Source organism: Nycticebus coucang, chromosome 6, assembly GCF_027406575.1.
Source record: "Nycticebus coucang isolate mNycCou1 chromosome 6, mNycCou1.pri, whole genome shotgun sequence".
In the NCBI taxonomy this organism is placed as follows: domain Eukaryota; kingdom Metazoa; phylum Chordata; class Mammalia; order Primates; family Lorisidae; genus Nycticebus; species Nycticebus coucang.
In genome coordinates this window covers 64,296,306-64,313,716 of record NC_069785.1, presented here as the reverse complement: position 1 = coordinate 64,313,716, position 17,411 = coordinate 64,296,306, and the positions used below count along the sequence as shown (strand labels likewise).

Below are 17,411 nucleotides of genomic sequence, written 5' to 3'. Positions count from 1 at the left end.
CCTCTCAGATGTCCCAGGGAGAAAGGTATGCACTGCTGTGGTGGGTGGGGACGGTCCCTTGTTGCCTGCATGGTGCTTGTTTAATCTTTATGAAAGTCAAATTAGCTGAATACACTAGACACCGAGGTGGTGTACTGTAAGAGAAAAATCAAAGTAAGCATGCAGTGTAGCAAGGTCTCAGGGTAATTAAGAGAGAAAACGACCTTGGTACCACATATTGTACTCAGATGAGTCAACCATGAGAAAGATATTCTTACATAGTAACAGCTTTACTTATCTGGCCATATTGGAGAATTATGCAGTCAGATATGTAAATTTTCAGATCATTAAAACTGAACCTATTAAAAGCATTGAACCTTTTGAAATACAAGATTTCTTCTTTCTTAAACAGATTATGTGAAATACAATTTCATGTGTGTTTTCATCACTTAAAGTCATAGATGTGACTATCACATGTTTTATTAGCCTATAAACAGGTTAATATCTTCATGGCTAAAAAGAGATGATGTCCTTATAATAAATAGTCTCAGACTGCTGTGCTTTTATAATGCTGTCATACCACCAGCTATTAATTCTCACATTGATAAAACTGCCAGGTACTAAGATGTAGTAGCATATTGACATTGCTTATTCTGAATTTAGGCTGGGTGTGTTTTGAAACCATACATACAAATGACTAGAACAATGTGGAAAATAGTATTTCTTGCTTAAGTGAATAGTCTTCAACGTTGTATGTGCTTTATGAGGCCAGTATTTCTTCCCCATGTGCCACTGTATAGGCAAATACTAGATGAGCAGGTTGTTGTTACAGTTAGACTGGAACTATGTAGAGATTAAATAAACTGTAACAAGCAACCTTTATGTGATGAATGATCTCAATACATAGAACTGTGATCACATTCGTGTATCTGTTTCTTATTTTTTGGTTAATGTGGCCTTGGGAAACTTTGTTGAGTACAAATGAAAGCTATAAAGATGATGAAGACTGAATATAAATTATTTGTAGGATAAGTGGGGAAGAAAATCTCAGGGTTTTCTAACTTGGAGAAGCCTTTCATGGTTATAATTATGCAGTGTTTGCTATTCCAGTAACTTGTAAAAACAGATTTTCCTATAGAATGACTAAAAATTAGAATCAGTCTCCAGAAAGATTATAGAATCACTGTTAGAGTGATTGAAAGCAAGGTCAGTTCACTCTTCCATCTATAGGTGAAAGAAAAGGCACAGTTGTTTCCTAAAGTTTCTTTCATCTCAGAATTCCAAAGCCTCTCCCACCTCATCATATTTAAGTTGTGTTTGACTCTGCTATTGATTTATTTTCTGTCCTTCTTAAAATGAGTTGGATATTTATCATATTTGCCACGTATAATGTGTTCCCATGTATAATGTACATCCATGTTTTGGTCCAAACTTTCAGGAAAAAAAAACTTACGTTTTTAATTTAATTTTTTATTTGTTTTTTTTTTTTTAAGGGAAATCATGTTTTCAGAATATTAAATATTTGTGTTTTTGTATTATGAAGGAATTTTAGCATTGTTTTTTTAACACATTATAGAATAAAAAATTTATGTAACAAATAATTACAAAACAAGAACAGATAACAAGGTGCAAGAAATTTTATGTATTGGTAACAAATAGTACTATCCATGTATAATGTACGTCCTTATTTTTTCCTCAAAAATTTGGGCAAAAAAGTGCTCATTATGTGCAGCAAAATACGATAGGTAATTAAAGTACAGTGAGAAGTACACCAGGCCTGCAGAAAATCTGTTAGATTAGCTATCTAATGAAGGGATGACTTTTCACTGCTTCTAATTTCATCATCTCTTCAACCATTTAGGTGAAAATGCATTGGTCATTATAAACTATGCTCTAGAGTAAGTAAAGTAATCTTTCTAGGCAGGGATTTTCTTTTAAATTGTCTTTATACACTTTGCAAGGATCCCTCTTTTTGTTGTTGTTGTTTATAAGGTAGATAGTCTGTCTCTGCCATTTTGCACTAAAGTAAATATATATGGAATAATCATTGCCATTTTCATTAATTGCTTGTAATATGATTTATAGAATCCTGAAAAGCATGATGTAAATTTGAAATAATGAATTACCCCAGATTTTTAAGTATATAGAACATTACATACCTACTGAAAAGCTTTTTAATTTTCATATTTATGTTTGAACCATCAGAACAGGAAGATTTGACAGACTCAAACCTTTCTGTGGACCAGAATGTCATGCTACAATTTGACTTTCACTTTGAATCTCTTTCTATTATTCTTTATAACAATGATTTTAACCAGGTATGTAATAAGTTTTTATAGTTTAAGTTCTAAGCTCTTAATATACAATTTTAGAATATTGACATTTTGTAAATGTGACTATTAGTAATAATTTTAATATCTATAAAATTCTACATAGCCTGTGGGACACACAGTGGTCCTTCTCTCTGTCTTTACTTTATTGATGTTTTAAACCTTATAAAGCTAAGGGAAAGCACTCAGGGTTTTATTTCTTTCCACATAACATCAGCACCAAAACACATTTTGATTTATCACTAATAGTGATTAATTATATAGCTAGATACATATGTACATTTTACTGTTTTAAAACAAATAATTTAGATGATTATGTTAAAATTCATGATCATTCATGACTTATAAGTATTAATTATGCGTGTACTGAATAAATTTACATGTAGTAAGTATGTGTTAAGGATGCCAATTTAAGAATTGAAGAACTTAAGTCTTGTGCCATAATGAATCTGTATTGATCATCTGTTATAGTTCACTTGCATATGTTCACTCAGATTTCATTTTGTTTTCTAAAACATATATAATATTCATACATTGATACTGTTGAGTTTTGGTCTAGTAAATGTCATTCGTGTAATGAACTGCCTTAATTTCTTATGTTTAATACTCATTATAGGGAGTGACCAGTTAAATGCATTCTTCAGTTTACTTAAGGTACCATCATTCTAATGGTTCCTTAGCCTTAGAATTTTACTGTCTTTTACTTCCTTCTTTGCCCACCTTATTCATTTACATACAGAGTGCTGTCAGTTCTCTTTGAATGACGTTTGTTCTTTTCTGTCAGTTCTCACTGATACTTTATGTGAGGCTCTCAGCTCATGCTTGGAGTACTGTAGTGACTTCCTCATTTGTGGCTCCTTTTGCTTGCGTCCATCCTAGATGTTGGCACAAGTTCAGTTTCCTAAATGAATCTCAAACAGCCATTTCTAACTTTCCAGTCTCCTTAAAAAATTCAATATTATATTATTTGAATTTCATTTCATGAAAAAAATTAATTGCTTTAAATTGTCTACCTGAGGATATGCTGTCTGTAATCAAATCAGGAAAACATTAGTGTGTCGTGATCAGTAGAGTGTCTCAGGTCATTTCTACTAATGGCTACAGAAGAGAAATCTGTGAATTACTTCTGTTTTTATAAATTAAAGGGATTCAAAGTTTCCCAGTAATAATGCCATTCTGACCCACTTTGGGGCAATATACTATCTTGAGGGAGAGAAATTATGAAGTTCTAACCATTGTCCTAGAGATTACACATCATTACTACAGTTTTATCGATGTCATGGTCTCAAATGTGCAACTGTGATTGATATTTTTTACTACTCTAAAGGTTTTTGTTTGTTGATTGGTTGGATCTGGGCATACCCGGAGAATTTGGAATTACATGTTCTGGTGGAATAAAGATTGAGGTTCTTTTTCCTATAAATAAAAGTTTAAATATTTAGTTTGGGGTTTGAGATCTTGATTAGGCCTCTATATTTCTTCCCAGCCTTATTCCCCACCATTCTTTAATTGCAATGTTCAAGCCTAATCACCTTGTACCTGAGTTCTCAGACCATCAATTGTTTGTTTGTGTCTTTTCCCATGTAGTGTGTCTTCTGCCACCCTCTTAGCCTGCGTGACACTACTCAGCTTTTGCGGCTCAGTGAAGTTCTCATCTTCTTCATGAGTTTTTCCCAGCACGATGATCTACTTTAGTGGTTCTCAACCTTCCTGATACTGTGGCCCTTTAATACAGTTCCTGTGGGTTGTGACCCACAGGTTGAGAACTGCTGATGTACTTGAACTCTCTGATTTACTAGTCTGCTCTTTTTTTAACTACTTAATATCCTTCTTGGAATGTGAGAAGAATTAAATACGAATAAATAAATTACTGTGTATCACAAAGTATTTGGTCATTTACAGCAACTTAGAGCATTTCCTTACAAATGGATTTCTGTTTTGTTTTCTTGGATAGCATATATGCTCACTGATACTACTCCCTATGTCTTATCCTTTCTCATAAACTCCATAGTTCTAATGCAGTAGTTTTTGCAGAAGAGATCATTAAATATTGATTAGTTAGATTGAGTGACAAAAATCTTTTCTGACTATTTTCATTTGTGTTGAACTGTAAATAAGATGGATTTTTATATTAACCATTGTTGAATACCTGCACACACATATATGTATTTGTATGTACATATATACTCATAAACATGCATACATATTATCCTTTGTTCCCTTGACTTGTTTTAGCACCCATACTTTTAAAATTTGTGAGATCAGTTTGCTTGTAAGCTTTGAATTAAGTAATATGTGTAAAAGTAATTCACTTGCTTGAATTCATTTGCTTGAAAAATATTTCATAGGAGTCCAGACTTTCATTACATAATGACGGTTTCCGGCTTGGGGAACTCAGACTGCATGTTATGGCCTCCTCGGGGAAGATGTTTAAGGATGGTTCAATGAATGTCAGCATTAAACTTAAGACTTGTACCCTTGATGATCTCAGAGAAGGCATTGAGAGAGCAACATCAAGGTTTGTCAGCTCTGAATTTGCTACACATTATTTAAAGTTGATGTTGCATGTGGTGTTGCTACCAGGCATTGCTAGGCGAGGGATCATCAAAAGAGATTTCTGTCTTTTGGTCAGACTTCCTCATTTGAATTAAATAAAAAAAAGTGCTAATAAGTAGATTCAACTGTTTTAAAGTTTACATTAAAGGGAAGTTTAATAACAAAAGGAAGTATTGTCTTAAAAATAGAAACTAAAAGAATTTAAGAGTTCTTTATTTTTTATTTTATTTTATTTTATTTTTTTTGTAGAGACAGAGTCTCACTGTACTATCCTCGGGTAGAGTACCATGACTTCACATGGCTCACAGCAACCTCTAACTCTTGGGCTTATGTGATTCTCTTGCCTCAGCCTCCCAAGCAGCTGGGACTACAGGCGCCCGCCACAACACCCAGCTGTTTTTTTGTTGCAGTTTGGCAGGGGCTGGGTTTGAACCCGCCACCCTCGGCATATGGGGCCGGCGCCCTACTCACTGAGCCACAGGCACCGCCCTAAGAGTTCTAATAGTTAAATCCACATGGGATGATATGCTGATAATATATTTTTTATATTTCTCCCCAGGAGGCAGAAGATTTTTTTTAAAAAAGGCTTTGAGGTTATAGATATTTCCCTTGTCTATTTTGTTCAAGTTTTTTAAAAACAGTTCTGCAAAATATCTTTTAAAAATTTAATAGAATCCTAAGCTTATTCACATTATCAACCCATTTTTGGAAAAGTAGCTTATACATGGTTATTACCTCCCCCCCATAAAGTAGGAAATATGTAATTTAAATAGCTTAATTATATTTTTATTTATTTTTCAAATAATGAGATATATGATATTTTAAACTTGATTTTTTTTTGGGGGGGGAACTATTGTGTTAGTACAACTTGACACAAAATAATTAACACCTACTCAATTCATCTGCTTTGAACTGAGGGACCCCAGCAAGCCCTCTGCATAGAGAGATAAGGGTGTGGCCCCCCTTGACCATCTTCACAGGCTTTTATTGTAGTCAGGCATGAGAAAATACAGCACAGCTAAAAAGTTCAAAGAGAGGTAAGTTTACAAAACAAGGAGTTTATCTTAACACATTCTGTCTTGCCTTTTTCTTTTCACTACTAATATATGACTTAGGGCTGAGACAGTGTGCTGTATCTAGTGAGTATAGTTCTTAGTGCTCCGGGCCAGCAGTGATGCTTGGCTTTTCCTCAGATTATTCTGTCCTTAGTTCCTAGCACTTTCAGCCCTATGCTCTATCCTACAATGTGCTACTTAAATTTGGACTCCATTTATGAATGCATACTGGGAATTTCTGAACCCTTTGTTTTTCTGAAAGATTAGTAAATGAGGAAAGAGTGCTCTCATGCAACTAGCTTTTCCAGTTTGTAGATTGCATGTCTCAGGTAGCTGTCACAGCTCTTTAGCTCTTTGGTAGCATGCTTTTTCCAGCACATGCCAGGCAATAAGGGGATTATCGTTGGGGATACTTGAAAAATGCTTGCTAATTTGAGTTTCATTAAATACTTTTGGACTCAAATTTTATAGAATAATATTTCGAGATAAGTCCTTCAGGGGAGCTTTTATTTCAGAAAGTAATGTAAAAAAGTTTTCTTACGTTTTGTATAACCACATGTTTTGTTAATTGCTCAGTTTCTTTTCTAGCAGTCATTGATTTGTTTTCCAAGTATTGCATTATAATTATATTCTATAATTGCTTAATAACATGGATCTTGCTTTGCTAATGAGTAATTTGATCCCAGTTAACACTGATTTGTTTTCTATTCACATTAGAACTGAATGGTGAAAGAAAGATAATTGTATATAGGAAAATTCTAATTTTTATAACTGTTTTAGCAGAAATAAAATAATGAAATAAAAAATGGTATACATTTTTTTTTTCAGAATGATTGACAAAAAGGATGACCAAGATAACAAAAGTTCTATGATTGATATAAGCTATAAACAAGACAAAAATGGAAGTCAAATTGATGCTGTTCTTTGCAAGCTGTATGTATGTGCCAGTGTTGAGTTTCTGATGACCGTGGCAGATTTCTTTATCAAAGCTGTGCCTCAGAGTCCAGAAAATACGGCAAAAGAAACACAGATCTCAAGACAGACTGCCACAGGGAAAGTTAAGACAGATAAAGGTGAGCAGAATTTATCTGTCATAGGTGACAACTTGTATATTTTAACAAAAGTTGTAAACAAAAAGAAATGAGAATTTAAGAATGTAACATTAATTTTTCTTTCAGATTTAAACATGTTTTATATAGAGTCTTTAGTAAGCAAATGTTTTTAAGAGAGAGAAATAGTAGAAATTGGATTAGGGACCAGGAAACTCTGCTCTGGTTGCCATTAACATCTCTTTACTCATCCAGAAATATAGGTAGCTAATCTGGGTCAGTAGTTGACAGCCTATTTTACAGGAGGAAAAACTTTTATTCAAAGAAAACATTTTGAAAATTCTAGCATATTTGAAGAGCAACTGAAAATATAAAAGCGGAAGATGGAGACATTGGAGAACCCAGCAGTACTCCCCTGGGCACACCTTAACTCCCTAAACTAGTCAAGTAGTTTGCAAATTTCTGGTCTAGGTGTATACTGAGGCCACTTTCAGTTCTTTCTTTCACTCCAGCATTACTAAGACTATTAGTGGGGTTTTTTTATGTTAATTGTCTAAGGTCAGACATTTTTCTAATATATATCTGCAAACTAACATATTTGGAGTGTAATAACTCTGGAAAACTAATGTTTACTCACAAGGTAAGAATGTTGTATTGTTATTTATCTTTAATGTTTCTGAAAACAGTGATCATATCTGGTAACTTGGTATTCATATATGCATTGAATGTGTATATTTATACTATAGATTACATGACACTGATGATGGACTTTGGGTGAAACCAAAGTAAACAATAAGTCTACTTATCAGGGACTCTTTTCCTCTTCCTGATATTCCCTTCTACACTTTTCTCCTCTTTGCCCCTGCAATATAATATATACTCACGTAAATTGAAATCAACTTAGCAACATGCAGATAAGGGGTAGTCAAGTGACAAAATTTACTTGAAATTTATAAGATTCCTGTTTTGTTTCTTCAGAGGACTCTGTAAGACCAAACATGACTTTAAAGGCCATGATTATAGATCCAGAAGTGGTATTTGTTGCCAACCTGAAAAAGGCTGATGCCCCTGCTCTGACAGCCTCATTCCAGTGTAAACTCTCTCTATCAACATCCAAACTGGAACAGATGATGGAAGCTTCTGTGAGAGATCTGAAAGTGCTCGCTTGCCCTTTTCTTAGAGAAAAGAGAGGGACAAACATAACCACAGTAAGAATTACCGTGTATCCTAATCTTGGATTGAACTTCAGACATGGTTGGTTCATAGAATCCTAGAATACGAACTCTCTAGAGGATGTTAGGGATTATTTATTAACAAACTTGGAATTTTACAGATAAGGATGTTGAGTTCCAAAGATGTTAAATGACTTAGCCATGGATACTAGTGGCAGAACTGGGGACTACTTCCAGATTGGTTTTCGTATATCATGTTCTGTTAAAAAGTATTTGAATTTTAGTATAAATCAATATTCTTTTTCAGTTGATTCCTTTCATTCATCATAGTATATCCATTGAATGAATATTTAGGCTTTGAATAAAAAAAAATTGGAATCAAGTGACAAAAAGATTTATTCTGTTGTTATTAAAGGTTAATTTTAATTGTTTTCATATTATTTAACTTAATTACCATAGCAATTATTTTTGAACATCAATGATGTCATTGAAAGAGACTCAGTTATATTATGTGACTCATTTGCAGGGGTAAAAATTTGTGGGCAAAATAACTTGCATAAAGAAATGCAGTCTAGCCTTCACTTATACTTTATTGTGAAATATTCTTTGATAGGAGCATCTGACATGTCACAGCTTATATTAATTATTCCATTAAAAGGTCATTCTAATTTTTTAAATGACAGTTTTGGAAAACTATCAGTTCAGGTGTAAAATTATTTAATTTATATATTTAATGATATATAAGAATGCATACTTCATGGTTTTAATAAATCATCAACTTTGGAGTTTTGAAATTTATTTTATAAATATCAATTTTATATGATATTTAAAACGACCTGTTAATCATCTGGAAACTGTGCATTTACCTACCTTACCATATTCTTTAGCTTTTTTTTTTTTACTTTACTCTGTCACCCTGAGTTGAGTACAGTGGTGTCATAGTTCACAGCAACCTCATACTCTTGGGCTCAAGTGATCCTCTTTCCTCGGCCTCCTGAGTAGCTGGGTCTACAGCACCCACCACAGTGCGAAGCTAATTTTTCTAGCTTTAGAAAAGAGAGACTGGGTCTCCCTCTTGGTCGTGCTGGTCTCGAACTGCTGAGCCCAGTCATTCTACCCACCTTGGCCTCTTAGAGTGCTAGATTATAGGTGTGAGCCACTGCACCTGGCCTTAGCTAATTTTTATAGATATTTCAAAAATATATTTTATAGAGGGTGTCATTTTTAAATTATCTTAGCAAAAGGAAACATTTTTAAGCTCCTGATAGTAAATGTTTATTAGTACTTAAGGTTTTGGCAAGAGGAGATTTGTTAGAACTGCTGAAATTCTTTTACAGTGTTCACAGACTTGTCACAGTTCTGAAGAGCTCTCATAAGATTTTCAGCTAATTTAATATCGTTTTGCTTTTAGTAGTAGACAAGATAGTTGAAGTCCCAATTTAATATGTATTTCTTGTGAGTGTGCATTATGTATATAATGGATCTGTTAATAAATGTGGATTCGTTTATTTGTTTCTAGGTCTTACAGCCTTGCTCTTTATTTATGGAAAAATGTACATGGGCTTCGGGAAAACAAAATATAAATATTATGGTTAAAGAATTTATTGTTAAGGTTAGTGCCTCTCATATTCTTTAATTCTTATTCTTACTTTTCTAGCAATATTGCATATTTTCCATTACTCATAACAAAGTCTTTAGATCTCTGACATTAAATCAAGCTGAAATCTATTTCTCTGTCCAAAATGAGGTGGTTAATGTCAATAATGGTAGTGTCTTTACTTATGTAGGTTGTGACCAGTTGTGATTGAGCTACAACTCAAACTCATTTAATTTGAAATACCATGTAAATAGTAATGTAGGTTTTTCCTCAATATGTTAAAATACTGGAATTGTTAGATTATATTTTATTAATAGATTTGCTTTTTTAAGATATAGTCTTAAATGGAGGCAAAACTCTTGAATTTGCGTGTATTTTCTCTAAGGCACTAGGATGGATGCTGGGGGACTTTGCATTTTTTTTGTACATACATTTATTTATTGGTTCAACAAACATTTTTTGAGCTTTTACTATGACTATAAAATGTCCTGTACAAGACATTGGGTATAGATGGTCCTTGCCTTCCAAAAACTTATGACCTATGTTGGAGAAAGAAATAAATCAACAATTACAGCTTTTAGTGCTGGAGACTTACAAAATGTACAGTTGGTAGCATGGGCAAGGTGCCTTTAGTTCAGACCAGAACATCAGGGAAAGCCGTCTTGAAGCAGGGCCACTTGAACTGTGTCTTGAAAGTTCAATGAAGGTAGATGGAGAAGGAGGCAAAGGGTTATCCAGACAGAACTGACAATAAGCACACAGGCTTAAAAACGTAAGAGAAGTGATCCTATATGAGAAAATGGTGTGGTGGAGTTGTAGGACTGAGAGCATTAATTATGGGTGATATAAATAAGTCAAGGAAAAATAATGTATTCAGTTGAGAAGTAAATTAGGAAAGTAATGCATACTAGAGCCTCCTTTTGGTGATGTAATTATATCTTCTTAGCATATTAAGTAAGGAAGAATTATCAGAAGCAAACAATAAAGTAATACATTTATGTAATTTAACATTTCTCAAACTGTGGGGAAACTCTGGCAAGCCGATTAATAGGCACTAGGCTACAAAGAGCTTGTATAGTAAATTAAGGAGAATTTGAATTTTATCCTGAAAGTTATGGAAGTTGCTGAGGATTAAAAAAAGCATAGGAATTCCATCCCTGGATTTAGATTTTAGAAAAATTATGCTGCTGGCAGTGTGGCGAGTAGGCTGAGAGGGTGCTTACTGGACATAGAAGATAACATCATTGTAGAACTAAGGTCTGGTGATAGGAATAAGGAAAGTGAGCAAAGGTACCACTATTGAAAGACAGGAAGAGAGAGAATTTACAGATCTTGGGGTTAGTCAAAAGAGGTCTATGATTTCTAGCCTTCCCGTTTCAGTAAGAAAAATGGAAGCCCATCTGTGTGTGTCTTGGTGAGGAGCACACACTTTGTTTTACCTATGCAGCGGATGTGTAACAGAAATTTTCATTTTCAGTCTGTATTTGTCTATTTACCTAACACTATTTTGCTCTGAATTGACTGTTTTAATTTTAGGTTTTGCTGTCGACATAATGACATTAATTACTTGATTTTAGGCAACCTGAGTAGAAAATAATGATATGTTGTTAGTTGACTTGACACATGATTTTGAGTTCTCACTTGTTTTTCTTAGTTATGAATTTAATATACTTAATTTTTTTATTAAATCATAAACACATAGATCATGTATACATTAATGCATTTATGGGGTACAATGTGCTGATTTCATATGGAATTAGGAGCGTTTACATCACACTGGTTAATATATACCTTGTGTCATCTACTTAATTATTGTGTTAAGACATTCATACTCTATATTTAATAGATCCGACATGTACCTTTGCATTATGCACCATAGGTGTGATCCCACCATTCAGCCTCCCTCAATCTGACCTTCCCACTCGAGTTACTTTTAATCTTTTTTATCATGTATGCATTAATTCTTCTCATCTGGGAAATACTTTATTTTAAATATTTTTCTGCTTTTTTAAGATTTCACCCATAATTCTTAATACTGTGATGACCATCATGGCTGCTATGTCTCCAAAGACAAAAGAAGATGAATCCAAAGACACATCTAAGGAAATGGAAAATCTTTGGGGCGTGAGATCCATTAATGATTATAACTCTTGGTTTCTTGGTGTTGACATGGCAACAGAAATAACAGAAAATTTCCAAGACATTGAACATCTGTTGACTGAGGAAAATTGTGCTGTTGTTGTGGAGTCAGTTCAAGTTACCTTAGAATGTGGTCTTGGCCATCGGACTGTGCCCTTATTATTGGCAGAGTCTAGGTTTTCAGGAAATATTAAAAATTGGACTTCCCTAATGGCTGCTACAGCTGATATGACCCTAGAGGTATGCCTACATCATTTAATACTTCCAGAATCTAAAAGTGTAATTACAGAATTAAGATATGAGCTCCTTTGCCATAGGGTGAGACTCTGTCTCTACAAAAAAAAAAAAGATATGAGCTCCTTTGACTGGGCATGGCCACCAAAAGTATCTATATAAATAGATAATGTATTCCAGCGTTTAATTTGTTGATGTATAGTGTTACTTTTTCACATTTTTTTAAAAGATTCTTTTTCAGAATAGTTTGTTCATACAATATAGTCAAAAGAGTAAAGGAAAATACTCTCTATATATTCGTTTGTGTGTTTAGGTGGGTTTTAAAAATGGTTATTGATGTATAACATTAATCACTTAATACTTTTTCCTGCTGGTTACAGAAATATGTCATTAAGTTGAAAGTTGCTCATTATAATTCTGTGCCTTCCCAGGTTCACTATTATAATGAGATCCATGCTGTCTGGGAGCCACTGATTGAAAAAGTAGAAGGGAAGAGACAGTGGAATTTAAGGCTTGATGTAAGGAAATCTTAAAATATCTTTATATAGAGTAATACTGTGTATATTTAATATTTCTTACTTCAGTAATTCTCAAGATGTGAGCCAGGATCCTTGAAGGGGGTCTATAAGGTCAGAAAACTCTTTTTTAATAATTCTTAGACCTGATGTATCTCTCATGAGCATACAGTGGAGTCTTCCAGAGACTATGTGAATATAATATTGAGATGTATTGAATGCAGAGCAAAACTGGGCATTCATCTGTCTTCTTTTAAAGCAGTCACTAGATTTGCATATGCCCCTCCTTTCACTATACTTTAGTTATTTTTTATTAAAAATGTTATTTATATTAGCACATAATTTTTATTTTTAAATGAATATTAAAAAATGTGGCCAATGTTATTTTTTAGTAAGAGTATGTATTGGTAGATGCAAAACATAAATGAAGCTCTTTAAGATACTTGGTGATTTTTTAGGGTGAGGATATTTGAGAACTGCTGTTGTAGTTCATTCACTCTTTTGTGCCATCTTATTATGCTATTTCTTGAGAACACTGCAGAATTCTAGATACTGAAACACATTTTTTAAGATTAACAGGGAAGTGTGAACAAATTGTCATATCACACCCCTCTGGGGCAGTTTGAGGAGTTAGGCTCTGAAATTAAATCCACAAATTTTTTTAGAGGAATCACTTAACTTTGTGTCCCAAGTAAAGTAGAAAAATGGTCTGAATAAAGTAGAAATTAAATTTTGACCTATCTCTTTCTGACATAGGCTAACAAAAGATGTTCTACAAAGCTTTTGAAATTCTATTAGAACAAAAACTCTGATAGAATCTGATAGCTAGTTGAAAACTTAATATATTACTTATCTGTAGGTGTTATTGGTAAAAAGTAGAAGGAAAGAAACTGTTACTTCTAGATGATACCTTCAGGAAGGATCTATCTATCTCTATTTATTTTCTGTTAAAATTTTTAAAATTATTATGGATCCATAATAGTCATCTGTCTTTGTAGGATATATTTGATCTTTTGATATAGGCATACAATGTGAATTAGTCATATCAAGGTAATTGAGATATCCATCACCTCAGATATTTAATATTTCTTTGTGTTAGGAGCATTACAGTTCTACCATATTAAAGTCTATCCTAACTTATTGTTTGTTATAGTCTCTATTGTGCTTTCAAATATCATTCATCTTTAACTGTTTAGTTTTGCACTACTAACCGTGCCTTCTTTATCCCTTCCTCCCTGCTGCCCTTCCCAGCTTCTGGCAGCCATCATTTTACTTGCCGTCTCCATGAGGTCAATTGTTTTTAAAATTTAACATCCCCATATGAGTGAGAGCATGTGAGATTTGTCTCTTTGTGCCTGTTTTATTTTACTTAAGATCATGTTCTCAAGTTCCTTCAACGTTGTTGCAAATGGGAGGATTTTATTCTTTTTTGTGGCTATATAATTCCATGTGCATAGATAACACAATTTCTTTATTTGTCCATTAATGGGCCTTTAGCTATGTGAATAGTGTTGCAACAAACATTGGAGTGTAGATATCTTTTCAATGTATTGATTTCCCCTCCTTTGGATATATACCCAGCAATGGGATTGCCAGGTCATATGGTAGTTCTATTTTTAGTTTTTCAAGGAACCTCAACTATTCGCTGTAGTGGTTGCACTAATTTACATTCCTATCAACAGTTCATGTGGGTTCCCCTTTCTGCACAACATTGTCAGCATTTATTATTGCTTGTCTTATTTATAAAAGCCATTTTTTTTTTTGGTTTTTGGCCAGGGCTGGGTTTGAACCCGCCACTTCTGGCATATGTGACCGGCGCCCTACTCCTTGAGCCACAGGCGCCACCCTATAAAAGCCATTTTAACTGGGGTGAGATGACAGCTCATGGTAGTTTTCATTTGCATTTCTCTAATGACTAATGATGTTGAACTTTTTTTCTTATATCTGTTGGCCATTTTGTGTGTCTTCTGACAAGTGTAAGAGTCTATTCAGATCTCAGTAAGGATCAGTTTATATTTCAGAGAAATCTTAGATTGCTCATCAATACATAATTACCAACTAGGTGATACTGAATAAACAGCTGTGCTTTGGAGAATGCACAAGAGATAAATATTGTAGCTGAGTTTGATTATTTTCATGACATAATTTTGAACATATGCATAGACTATGCACTGAACAAAGGAATGTATATCTGTGTGAAATCAAAGTGAAGCAGTGAATATTTCTGGAAATAAGACTTTTGAAAATATAAAGTGACCAATTTAGAAGAACTTAAATCTATTGAGAATTTTAATTTTATTATTAATTGGCTAATAACTTAAATTTGTTATGTCATTTATTTTTATAGGTAAAGAAAAACCCAGTCCAGGATAAAAGTTTGATGCCAGGAGACGATTTTATTCCTGAGCCACAAATGGCAATTCATATTTCTTCAGGAGATACAATGAATATGACAATATCTAAAAGTTGTCTTAATGTTTTCAACAATTTAGCAAAAGTATGTTTGATTCTTGCTTGGAATATTTCAAATAGAATTTAAAAATGAAACGTCTATGGATTTTTTTTTGTCATCAGAATTACTGTTTGAAAAATATAGTCACAGTATGTTTTTGGAAAGAATGTACATTTTGCAGAAATATAATGTGATGTTATGTTCTTTTTTAGGGTTTTTCAGAGGGCACTGCTTCTACTTTTGACTACTGTTTAAAAGATAGGGCTCCTTTTACAATAAAAAATGCCGTGGGAGTTCCCGTTAAGGTTCAACCCAGTTGTAATCTCAGAGTAATGGGCTGCCCAGAAAAGACTGAAATTTTTGATATTGATACTGGCCAGAATTTGGAATTGGAATATGCTGGCATGGAACCTTCACGTCAAGGGAAACTATCCATATTGAGCCGTCAAGAAAGCTCCCTCTTCACTCTGACCTTTGGTAAGCTACATTTATTTTATTTTAAGGGCATCTTGGAGATTGTTGATGTGGGCTTATTTTTTATAAAATATGAAGAAACTATTTTCCTGCAAATGTCTTAGGATACAATATTTCTAAAGGTTTTAAACGTATAGTTGAAACTTGTCTCGTTTTCTTCTAAACTTGAGACAATTAAACTTTACTGATTTAATTTAAGTACCTTACAAAGCTAGATTATTTATATGGCTTTTAATATAGTAGAACCTGAGTAGTGGACCACCTCCTTAAGTCAACCTAATTTTCATAGACTGGACATGTACCACATGTATGTATCAGTACAGTAGGCCTGGTTCCTTATGTTGACCAGGTTGTTGCAGTCCCTTGGGTGGTCAACTTGCAGAGGTTCTACTGTAATACAATGTTATTATATTATATTATATAACATAACATGCCTTTAAAAGGATCAGAGTTCAATGAGGAGAGAAAATAACTATATTCAGAAGTCCTGAAATAGTGACAGTAATTATTATTATTACAAGGAAAAGGACATAATTGCTGTATAGTTAAGAGAATAAGAAAAAATTAAATTTTGTCTTTACTTACTTATTTATTTATTTTGAGACAGAGTCTCACTCTGTGCCCTCGGTAGAGTATCATAGCTCATAGCAACCTCAAATTCCTGAGCTTAAGCAATTCTCTTGCCTCAGCCTCCTGAGTAGCTGGGACTACAGGTGCCTGTCACGATACCCGGCTAGTTTTTCTATTTTTAATAGAGACAGGGTCTGGATCTTGCTCAAGCTGGTCTTGAACTCCTGAGCTTAGGCTGTGTATCTGTCTTGGCCTCCCAGAATGCTAAGATTACAGGCATGAGCCACTGTGCCTGGCCTGAATTTTGTTTTAATATTTTCAAAACCCTAAGAAAAATCATTTGGGTCAGCAATTTTATATCAATAACTGCTTTCCTTTCTTTATTAGTTTTTGTGTCTTAGAAAAGCATTTTATAGTGATCATTTCTAGTCATGAGGAAAAATTCTCTTATTGTTATATTGAGGGGCTGATGATTTTCTGTTACAAAGAAATATTGGTAAGTTAACATTTGGAATTCTTTTCACTTACGCTCTGCTTTAGTACCTCATGGATATACAGAAGTTGCAAATATCCCTGTTGCCAGACCTGGACGGCAGTTGTATAATGTACGGAATCCCAATGCCAGTCATTCTGACTCAGTCTTGGTACAGATTGATGCAACTGAAGGGAATAAAGTAATTACCCTTCGCTCTCCTCTACAGGTAATACTTTATAGTGGATTCTGTCCCTTTGAGTGTATTAAGAAATAGTAAATAATTTGGATATATGTAGGAGCATAGTAAAACTTCCTTAAGTCAATATGGATTATTTAGAAATAAATAGTAAACTGAAGCGGCTTCTACTCTCTATCCAAATTGCTTTAGTAATATTTTTTATTTTAAATATCTATAGTTTTGTTCATTTAAAGCTCATTATTTTTTGTCTTCTGGATTTGAAGTTAATGAAGTTTTTTGTATAGTTCCTTAAATAGTCAGAAATGAGAAATATTGTGATTGTACTTAGTTGTTAAATAGCATTACATTCCATTCTCTCTGCATATCACTTGGAATAGTATTTTTCAAGTGTAAAGGAATATTAGAACGATCTACTCCTTTGGGAAAAAATTATCTTAATTTATGTAATACTTTCTTTTTTACTTTGAAGGCTTTATCAAGAATTTTCTTTTTCTGTGTACTACAAGTTTTAGTACATGGTCAGCAAAAGAGTATATTTTTCCTGCTAATAACATAAGATAAAATGAAAGGTTTCAAATTTTGACCATTGTTATCTCCTTGTTATTAGTTCTAGCA

At 33.5% G+C, this 17,411-nt stretch overlaps 1 protein-coding gene across 2 annotated transcripts in view; it reads left to right on the top strand.

The window, feature by feature from the left end:
* Window positions 1-17,411, top strand: part of VPS13C (vacuolar protein sorting 13 homolog C) — a 217,649-nt gene that overhangs the window by 128,675 nt on the left and 71,563 nt on the right. For both annotated transcript variants that reach the window (XM_053595814.1, XM_053595815.1), the window contains exons 47-56: window positions 2,185-2,297; window positions 4,658-4,827; window positions 6,749-6,993; window positions 7,948-8,177; window positions 9,661-9,753; window positions 11,752-12,117; window positions 12,543-12,629; window positions 14,974-15,123; window positions 15,291-15,555; window positions 16,663-16,823. In XM_053595814.1, the coding sequence (XP_053451789.1) occupies window positions 2,185-2,297; window positions 4,658-4,827; window positions 6,749-6,993; window positions 7,948-8,177; window positions 9,661-9,753; window positions 11,752-12,117; window positions 12,543-12,629; window positions 14,974-15,123; window positions 15,291-15,555; window positions 16,663-16,823 (1,880 nt within the window). The remainder of the gene's footprint in view (window positions 1-2,184; window positions 2,298-4,657; window positions 4,828-6,748; window positions 6,994-7,947; window positions 8,178-9,660; window positions 9,754-11,751; window positions 12,118-12,542; window positions 12,630-14,973; window positions 15,124-15,290; window positions 15,556-16,662; window positions 16,824-17,411) is intronic.